Source organism: Coenobita brevimanus, chromosome 1 (genome assembly GCF_032717465.1).
Source record: "Coenobita brevimanus isolate Jiangsu-jjx chromosome 1, ASM3271746v2, whole genome shotgun sequence".
In the NCBI taxonomy this organism is placed as follows: domain Eukaryota; kingdom Metazoa; phylum Arthropoda; class Malacostraca; order Decapoda; family Coenobitidae; genus Coenobita; species Coenobita brevimanus.
This window is the reverse complement of record NC_136954.1, coordinates 46108054-46119452: the sequence shown is the minus strand read 5'-3', so window position 1 is coordinate 46119452 and position 11399 is coordinate 46108054. Positions and strand designations below refer to the sequence as shown.

The window sequence follows — 11399 nt, the reverse complement described above, 5'->3', positions numbered from 1 at the left end:
TTCCCTGCTGTACCCTTTCACGCACTTCATCCCCCAAAGTTCCATCCTTACTCATCACACTACCCAAGTACTTGAATGCTCTCACATAATCCATATCCTCACCATCCAACCTCACTGTGCATTCTGTGGCTTCATTCCTCTCAAACACCATAACTTTACTCTTGTTTACATTCACTTTCAGATTCTTCTTCCTACACACTGTCCCAAATTCATTCACCAAACCTTGCAACTCCCATTCATCTTCACTTAACAATACTGTATCATCAGCAAACAGCAATACCGGAATCTTCCACATCTCACCCTCATTCATTAGAGCCACCCCCACATCCACTGCCCTACCTTGCACCTCCTATACAACCCCATCCATGTATATATTTAACAGCCATGGAGACATCACACATCCCTGTTTCAGTCCCACATTTAGGTCAAGGAACTCACTCAGTTCACAATCCACTCGCACCGCAGCCCTAGCTCCTTCGTACATACTCTTCACAGCACTCGGCAATTTCCCCTCCACTTCATATATCCTTAATACCTTCCACATACCTTGCCTATCTGTTCAGTCATAAGCTTTCTCCAAGTCCATGAAGGCAGCATACACTTTCTTTCCCTTCTCTAGATACTTCTCCACTAAACATCTTTAAGCAAATATCTGATCTACACACCCTTTTCCCTTCCTAAATCCACCTTTTTCTTCTCCAACTAACTCCTCTGTTGTATATGCCTAACCCTATCAGTGAGTATTCTACCATATATTTTTCCAGTCACACTAAGAAGGCAAATACACCTATGGTTACCACATACTTCTCTCTCCCCTTTTCCTTTGTATAAAGGAACAATTGTACCTGATTTCCAGTCCTCTGGAACCTTCCCTCTTTCCAAGCCTGTCTACACAGCTTCCATATCCACTCGACAACAATCTCACCCCCATACTTCAGCATTTCACCACACACTCCATCAATTCCTGGGGACTTTCCCATCTTGATCTTCTTCATTGCTTCCACTACTTCCGCCCTACTGATCTCTTCCTCCCTCCTCTCATCTCTTATTTTCCCAGCCATTCCCCAACCACTTATACTAGCACTGCTCTCACTCTCTACATTGAACAAATCTTCAAAGTGCTCCTTCCATCTCCTCAGTTTCTCTCTCTTCTCCACCAGCAATCTATTTTTCCCATCTTTCACTCCCTTACTATTTCCCTTTTCACACTGTCTTACCTTCTTTACCTCCTTCCAAAACAATTTCCTACTCTCCCTCCATTTTACACTCAGGTTCCTCCCAAACTCTTCATCCACTTTCTTCTTACTCTCTTTCACCAATCTCTTCACCTTCCTTCTCCTGCACACTTATACCTCTCTCTTCTCTCTCTCGTCTTCTCCCCTACCTCTACTCGCTAGGCATTCACTGTATGCCTTCTTCTTTTGTTCCACAGCCCTTTTCACTTCCTCATTCCACCATGCTGTCTCTTGCAACCTCTGCATCTCCTCACCCCACAAACCACCACACACGCTGCACCTATATATCTCTTCCGTGAATATCTTACATAATCTTCCACCCCTTCCATCTGCTCTAACTCATACCTTCCCAATCTTTCTTCCGCTATGCTCTTACACTCTGCCATTTTCTCACTATCTTGCAAATTCTCCACTCTTCTCACAGGGGCTGTTTCCTCCTGTCTTCCCCTTCGTCTCTTCACCCATTTTATTTGCAGCCTTGCCTTGGCCATCACTAAGCGATGGTCCGAGATTCCATTCCCCCTCCCTCTCCAAACTCTTTCATCCAACACTTGTCTTCTCATTCGCTCATCCACACACACGTAGTCTATCATTGCCTTTCGTTCAACAAGTTCACCGTCCGTCCTTCTAATGATTCTCCATGTATACCTGTGGATCATCTTATACCGAAAGAAGGTGTTGGCAATTGCCAGCCCCTTACCAGCACAGTCCACCAAAGCATTACCATTCCCATCGACTTCAGCTGGCACACCCCACTGACCAATCACTCCGTCCACTCGTACATTCCCAACTTACCATTCATGTCTTCAGTCAAAAGCACTCTCTCGCTTCTCTCAAACTTGTCCATACATGCTTCTACACTTGCCCAAAACTCATCTTTCACTCTTGCCACTCGGTCCTCTGTCGGAGCATACGCACATACAATCGCCCATGCTTGTATACCTACTTTCATCCTCACCCATACAATCCTTGCACCCACTGTTCCATACTCTCTTATATTCCCCTCCCACTTCTTGCTTATCATCATACTCCCTCTCTTGCCCTCTCATTCTCATTAACTCCTGTACATATTCGTAAACCACATTCCCATTCTCTCACCGTTTCACTTTTCCAATTAGTTTCAGTCAATCCACATTCATCCAGTCTTGCATTCTCAAGCACCTGAACAATCTCTTCCTCTTTCACTTCATCATTCACTCCTCACACATTCCATGTCCCAACCGTTAGACAGTCCTTTGGCCGTTCCTTAGTCGTCAAAGTATGGTCCGTCCGGGTCCGAGGCGCTTTATTCGCTTGTTTAGTTAGTTCTTTTTACTGGTTGGGGCACTAACCCACCACCAACCCTCTTAGTCGCCTCGTACGACAAGCAGGGATACTGGGGGAGTATTCTTGAAATCCCTCTACCCCCAGGGGGTGATGATGATGATGATCACGACCACCACCGCCACCACCACCACCACCACTATAGTAATAATAATAATGATAACTCGTCATTCAGACCCCGGAAATCAAGGCTTCAGCTCATGTACCTAACCATATTTTTTTCCCCCCACATACACCTGGCAGAGAGCTCGTTCGTCCACTGTGCAAGAGTGTAGTCCTGGCTTCCTGCAACATCATCAGCAAATATATCAACAGCAGCTTATCAACACACGTGATGCAATAATTAGGCTTAAATAACAGCACATACTGAAAGTAAATAATTAGTGAACACAAGGGAATCGCCACCAATAATAATAATAATAATAATAATAATAACAATAATAATAATAATAATAATAATCAATAATAATAATCATAATAGGAATAATAATAATAATAATAATAATAATAATAATATGATAATAATGATATTAATAATAATAATAATATACATAATAATAATAATAATAAACATAATAATAATAATGTTAATAAAAACATAATAATGATAATAATAATAATAATAATAATAATAATAATAATAACAGTAATAATAATAATAAACTCATTTTACATGCATATAGAAAGGCAGCAAATAATTTCGAAAGAATGTACAGTGTGTATGAGTAATAACTGGTATAAATAACAACAGCAACAATAATAACAATGCCATCACCTGCAACAAAGTACGATAATTGTTTTCATATCAGGTACGGTAACAGAAAACTAATGGGTGCTGAAAAACAGCAGAACAACAACAACAGAACTGCACCAACAACAGAACAACAACAACAACAACACTTCAGCACAGTTAGCAATAATTTAGCATGCATCGCGTTCGAAAATAAAAATAAAAATACAATGGACGCTGAAAAAAAGTCCCTGATATACTGTAGACGACAAAATAATTACTCTTCATCCGCTCAGTAAAATCGTCTGGCAGTAAAAAGAATATAATGAGGCATTGATCTTTCACCATGACCTCCATCACCACTACAACAACCACCACTAACACCATTACTACCACCTCCACTACATCCACCAGTACCACTACCGTCATCATTACTACCACCATCCACCACTACATCGACCAGTACAACTACCGTCACCACCACTACCACCACCCACCACTACCGTCACCATCACTACCACCACCACTTCAGCTACATCCACCACCACCACTGCATCCACCACCTCCACTACATCCACCACCTCCACTACATCCACCGCGATCAGTACCGTACATCCACCACCACCACTACATCCACCACCACCACTACATCCACCACCATCACTACATCCACCATCATCCACCATCATCACCACCAGCACCATCACAACCACATCTACCACAACCACAACTACCATGTTCACCACCACCACCACCACTGCATCCACCACCACTACATCCCCAACCACCACCACCACTACATCCACCACCACCACACCAATACATCTCCCATCATCAGTACATCCACCACCAGCAGCACTACTACATCCACCACCACCAGCACTTCTACGTCCACCACCACCGCCACTATATTCACCATAACCGTCACCACCACCACCACGACTACATCCACCACCACCACATCAACCACCACTACCACTACTGCAACTACCACCACCACCACCACCACCACCACCACAGACAACAACATCATCAACAACAACTACAGCAAAACATACAACACAAGTAACACAGTAACACCTTCACTACCAAACATCTTAAGCTGGATACAAGACAACAATTAACTCCTCCACCAAACAAAACAATGTGGTGGTGGGTAGAAGGAAATGATGATAAACACAGTGACGTCTTCACGAAGCATAGGTCTCAAAATCTGAATGAGAAGAAAATGGTAAAAAAAGTCTTCCTGGTAGTTTGGATAAGAATACAATTAACAACACTGATTACTACAGGGCTTTCAATAATCATATTAAAATATCAGACGGTAGTGAGAATAGTAAACAAAAGATGTCTTGGTACTGAAGAATTTAATGGAGGTCGTACCTGAGAGAGAGAGAGAGAGAGAGAGAGACTCACACCCTTTAAAAAATCCCCACTACACCATCAAATTAAAATCTGATAACACACACACACACACACACACACAGGGAGTCAATCGAGGCGGACGTGTGACATCGGCGCTCCGTACCGAACCAACACGGCCAGTGGCATTACCTAAATTAGTGTCTTTGTATGAGTCAAGCTCTGTACCAGGTTAGACTAAATGATTTTTCATTATTAAACGGAAAAAAAATAATAAGTTTAAACAAGACTTGTTCAAACAGGAAAGAGAACCAAGACGAAAGAATACGCTGAGTCAGCTGAGGTTTGTTTAGACTACAACAACACGGGGATTGTAAGTACATACTCTGCACTTTTAGTATTGCAAAATGGATACATACTTTAGTAAAGCAAATTTGGAAAAGAAAAGGGATAAAGGTAAAAAGCAAAATGATGATTTCTACCAAGAACTGGTTGAAGTGGAGACTCACAATAGACTGGTTGAACGTGTAAACAAACTAGAAATGGCTTTCAAAAATGAAATTGATGAAATAAAGAAGCAGATGCACTTGCAAAAGGAAGAAATAGAAAAGCTAGGAAGGGAGGCCAATAAGAAAGACACAACCATCAGTGAACTAACAGTGGAATTGAGTACACTTAGGAAGAAAATCAGTGAAATGGCAAATACAGTAGTCAATCACGAGAGTGTTATGGAAGAGTTCAAAAATGACACAGAGACAATTAGGCAAGTAAGCAGTCTTATAGACCAGAGCAGTGATATTGAGGAGAAGATAACACAGATGAATGAAGCTGTGCAAAGCTACAAAAATGATGTGGAAACCACGTATGCTGAAATGGTGAAAGTAAAGAAAGACTTAGAAACAAGGGTGGAGGAAAAAAGCATTAAAAAGGAAGTGAAAAAAATAATCCAAAACAATCCAAAGTTAGTCAGAGATTCAGTTGATATAAACAAATCTATAGTAATCACTGGTATAGAAGAGGAAGAAGTAAAAAACAAGATCACAAGAGACAAAAAGGAGATGGCAAATGTAATGAGCTTACTGAAAGAAATATCAGAGGAAATCTGTAGTAAAGACATAGAGGAACACAAAAGGTTAGGGAAATATGAGAAAAGCAAGATAAGACCTCTAAAGGTGACTTTCCAGAGTGTAAACACTGTGGAAGAGATACTAAAAAATGCAAAGAATCTTATGGAAAAAGAGGAGTTCAAAAATGTATGGATAAAAAGATGCCTAACACAAGAGGAACTGGAATTACTGAAAGAGAAAAGGGAGGAAGCAAAAACATAAAATGAGGGAAGATCAGAAGAGGAGAAGAAATTTTTTTTTTTTTACAAAGTAATAGGATTGCAGGTACGAAAGTGGTACACAAACAGGATGGAATAAAAAGGAGGAAGGTAGTAGAACCATGTCATGACAAGTATATAAACAAGATGATAAAGTTGATGTACTCAAATGTGGATGGAATGGTATCTAAATTACTAGAGATGAATGATTATGTCAGAGAAAATGAACCACAAATAATATGCCTAACTGAAACAAAATTAACACCAAGGATATCCAATGGCATACTAAACTTAGAGGAATACAATGTATGGAGAAGAGACACAAATTTAAAAAAAGGAGGAGGAATTATAATATTAACTAAGAAAAATCTAAAAGTCAATGAAATAAAACTAGATATACCATCACAAGTAGAAATGATTGCAGTAGAGATCAACATATCTGAAGGTAACGTAATTGTAGCCATTTTGTACATGCCACCCAGATCAAACACATGGAAAAGAGATGAATATGAGGACCTGGCAGAGAGTACAATTCAGAGTTTAAGATCATTACTACATAAAATGGAAGAGAAATCAGAAAGAATTATACTAACTGGGGATTTCAATACAAATATAAATTGGAATACTCTAGATATAATTAGCCAAGAAAGCTATTGGGACCAAAAGCTCCTGGATCTTGTACAAGAGTTCTTCGTAACGCAACATGTGAGGGAAACCACCAGAAAAAGAGGACTTGATGTACCTTCAGTGCTAGATCTAATATTTACTAGGCAAGAAAATGATACTGACAGTTTAATATAACACCCTCCACTCAGCAAAAGCAATCATGCAGTACTAAATTATAACTTCAGGATAGCATATAACATAGCAAACAGCAATGACAGTTACAAAAAGAGCCTAAACTATAAACAGGGAAATTATCAAGACCTAAAGAAGTATTTCTTAGAAGTTGATTGGGAAAATGAGCTTAGAGGACAAGATTTAACCCGCCCCGTCCCGACCACTTTTTGACCACTGGTACCCCCCAATCCCGACCATTTTTCGACACTTTTTTTTTTTTTGTTAAAACTTTCGCTTTTGGTGAGAAACATCGAAAATTCATAGAGAAATCGCTCACCTGAGGTTTAAAATACTCATTACAGGTAGGAGAGCCTCCTTACCTTACTGGGTTTTCTATCAGGCTGGCACCAAAGAAAACGAGTTCTATGGGAGGATAACTATTTCACACCACTCATAAACGGTATTTATTTATTTACTGTTACGAATTTATATGTAGTACAAGAGTATATTGGTTTTCAAGCAGTAATATAGGCATTATAAGCATTGTTTCACTCACTAATACCTGACCTTTTTTTCCCACATTACCTGATCATCATTTCTAACTGTTTCTTCCTCTAATGCTATGTAAAGTTTGTCCTCCACATTGTCATTGATTGGGGAATCACTCTGGCCCTGAATTTCGTACCGTGGCATGACATGGCTATACTGGCCAGGTCACTGATAACAGGTGAATTGCTGAGAAAAGGGCATGCAGGGGGGGGAGGAGGTCATGCTGGGTAAGGCATTGTCTCTGCCTGGCATCTTATTGAGGAAGGTGTCCCGTGTATACGTACCAAAAATGACTCGCGAAAATTGAAAATTGTGGAAATTATGAACCTTGCAATTGCAGGACGTTGAAGTACGTCCTCGGGATTAGCTGTGACAAAACGTGAGGACGTGGAAGTACGTCCTCGGGACGGCGCGGGTTAAATGCTATATATAAAAAATTCTGTGAATTTTATGAAATAGGAGTCCAGAAGTACATCCCACAGCACAAAGAAGCAGATAAGAAAATACAGAAATGGTTCAATACAGAATGTAAAAAATCAAAAGAAAGAAGAGATTTGTTGTGGAATAGATACAGAAGACATAATAGTGAAAGGGCGTATAATAATTACAAACAAGCAAGAAACGATTATACAAGAATAAGGAGGGAAGCCCAAAAACAGTTTGAGGAGGATATAATAAATAAAAGTAGTGATCAACCAAAGCTGTTTTACAACTATATCAGAAGCAAAACCAAAGCAAAAGATATAATACAATCAATTACGGACGAGGGAATCACTTATACACAAGAGAAAGATATTTGTGAAGCACTAAATAAGAATTTCCAATTAGCTTTTACAGAAGGAAAAAATTTTGAGAGGGACTATGTGGAACATGCATGTCCACACATACTACCAGATATACAAATAGCAGAAAAAGTAATACAGGAGGAGTTAAGTAGATTAGACAGAGGAAAAGCAAGTGGTCCTGATGAAATTTCATGTTGGGTACTACGAGAATGTGCAAAGGAGTTAAGTAAACCATTATTTTTAATTTTCAAGAAATCCTTGAGTCAAGGTAAACTACCTGATGTTTGGAAAAAAGCAAATATTGTCCCCTTATTCAAGAAAGGAAATAGACAAAATCCACTCAACTACCGACCGGTATCACTGACCAGTGTTGTAAGCAAGGTATTAGAAAAGCTTATAAGAAAAGCTTGGGTAAATCATCTAGAAGAACACAGTATGATAACAGAAAGACAGTTTGGTTTCAGAAAAGGAAAATCATGTGTTACTAATCTGTTGAGCTACTATGACAGAGTAACAAACACAGTACAGGAAAGGGAAGGATGGGTGGACAGTATCTATTTAGATTTCAAGAAAGCTTTTGACACAGTACCACACCAAAGACTTTTATGGAAACTGTACCATCAAGGAGGGATTCGAGGCAAATTGTTTTGTTGGATGCAAGACTTTCTCATAAAAAGAGAACTGAGAACAGTACTAAGAGGAAACTACTCATCATGGAAAGAAGTGACTAGTGGAGTACCACAGGGTTCAGTGCTGGCACCAAACATGTTTTTAGTGTATATAAATGATATAAACAGTAACATTGGAAGTGAGAGCTATCTGAATATGTTTGCAGATGATGCAAAAATACAAAGGAGAATTACTAACACAGAATCTTGTAAAGAGCTACAAGAAGAATTAAATAAACTTCATGAATGGAGTAGTACATGGCAAATGGAATTCAATGTGGACAGGTGTCATGTAATCAAGTTTGGTAAAAGTGGAAAAAGACCTGATTGGGATTATAAGTTAGGAAATAAAACCCTATACACATCAGAAAGAGTGAAAGACCTAGGTGTGATTATCAATAACAGACTATCTCTGGCTGACCACATCAGCGAGAAGGTACGGAACATGTATACACTGCTTGCAAATATGAGAATAGCATTCACATACATAAATGAAGACATGCTAAGAAGGATAATAACATCATTCATTAGACCAACCTTGGAATATGCATCAGTAGTCTGGAGTCCTCATCTCAAAAAGCACATAGACAAGATTGAAAAAGTTCAAAGGGCCGCTACAAGATGGATACCAAGCTTAAGAGACCTAAGCTGCGAAGAAAGAGTAAATAAACTGAATCTACCAACACTACAGGAGAGAAGGAAAAGAGGTGACATGATAATGCTATATAAGTGCATATCAGGGAAGGAGAATATAGACATAAATGATTACTTAACATATGGAGAAGCGTCAGCAAGAGGACACTGCAAAAAACTGCATAAGAAGAGAGGTGATAAAGACGTAAGGAAATTCAGTTTCCCAAACAGAGCAATTGATCAATGGAATGCACTACCGAATGAAATAGTGTGTGCCAAAACAATTCACAAATTTAACGATATGTACGATAAATATGGTTTAAGACGGGACAGTACGAGCTTGACTCATTCCTGTAAAGATACAATTAGGTAAGTACAATTAGGTAAGAACACACACACACACACACACACACACACACACACACATTCTCTCTCTCTCTCTCTCTCTCTTAGGGTTGTAAAATTCCCGGGAATTTTGAACTCGGAAACTTTCCAGGGGAATTTTGGGAATTTATTGGAAATGTTGGGAATATTCGGGAATTTTCGGGAACTTTCAGAAGGTTTTGAATGCCTTAAAAATTATAAAAGAAAAGAGGTGGCCTCTTATTCCTCAGGAGAATTAAAAGTCATGTGTAACGGAAAATGTTTATTTCAATCCAAATATAACTTCCTAAGCTTTAGATAACCTTAACTCAAAATGTGTGGCGTTATTCAGGATGTAAGCTGAAAACCTTGTTTGTAAACTAAAATTTTACTGAAAACTGGTACCTTACAGTAATATGTAAGCAGAATAAGAAAGCAAAACTTATCATTAATTATCACTGGCTATGCCATGCAAGTTAAAACAATAGAGTAGATTGTCTCAATTTATCACTACATTTATTTCTCACTTTGTTGTTCGGTAACTTCGGTTTCCTCTGAATCAGATGACACTGAATCTTCCATCACTTCACTGTCTGAATCCATTTCACTGGTGCAGATGGTTAAATTTTTCTCGTTCATGTCATCTTCAAACAGTTTGAGATTAGCACGAATAGCCACCAACTTTTCCACTCGATCATTGGTAAGTCTGTTTCGCGGTTTGGTGTGTGTATTTCCATACAGAGACCAGTTTCTCTCTGACGAAGCGGATGTCGGCGGTATCTGTGAGAGAATACTTGCTACTGATGATACTGGTTCCGAGCTGCAGAGCCCTTTCCACCAAGTTGCTTTTGAAACATGCACAGCTGACTTCCAAACACCATCTGATTTCCAAATACCATCTTTGGCACGAAATTTTGCCAGGCTTCCCATCACTTCACCAACGTCAAGATTCATATGAATGGCCATAGATGATATGACAGAATATGCACTGCCAACTTGTTCTTCATCAGTGTCTTGTCCTTGGCGCACAGGATCAAGGATGTTTGCTGCTGCATGTATTGGCTTTATGCAAAACTGCATTCGGTTCTCAATATATGTTGTCACAGATGCCTCTTCTGATTGGAGTAAAGGTGATGAAGGAAGAGCTGCAGTTATTTTCTGCTTCAGTCCAGCAAAGAGACGTGGTACATCTGAGAGCACTGCATCACCTTTTTCTATTTCCTGGATAGCAGAGGCAATAGGCTCTAGAATGGCCAGTGAGCTACTTACACGCACCCAGAAAACTTCGTTGTCTAAAATCAACTTGCGTATGTCCTTATCTACACTGAGCCTTTCCATGATGATCAACTCCTGCAAGGCCTCTTTCCCTTCAGTTAGACTGTTCAACATCAGGACTATGCCTCCCCACCTTGTTTTACTTGGAAGTTTACGAGATGAGTTTTTGCCTTTGAGTTTTTGTTTAGAGGAAAAAGTTGAAGACTGTATCTAATTAATATATATATTACCTTAAATTGTTTTACTTATTAATACACAGAATATTTTGTGAAAAATGTGAATATTCCTGAAAATTCCCAAAATTCCCGGGCCCTGAAAATTCCCGGAAAGATTCCCTGGAAAGTTTCCATTTTCCCGGAAACTTTCTCACCC

The 11399-nt window shown here is 39.4% G+C and overlaps 1 protein-coding gene across 1 annotated transcript; it reads right to left on the bottom strand.

The window, feature by feature from the left end:
- Positions 1 to 10268: 10268 nt before the first annotated feature.
- On the bottom strand, positions 10269 to 11141 carry LOC145396100 (uncharacterized). The gene has a single exon (XM_080269585.1). It carries the CDS (start codon positions 11139 to 11141, stop codon positions 10269 to 10271), a length of 873 nt encoding a protein of 290 aa, XP_080125711.1.
- Positions 11142 to 11399: the final 258 nt, after the last annotated feature.

Bases quoted from the DNA above. Each gene is read 5' to 3' on its own strand.
- LOC145396100 (XM_080269585.1), bottom strand. From the start codon at position 11,141: ATGTTGAACAGTCTAACTGAAGGGAAAGAGGCCTTGCAGGAGTTGATC.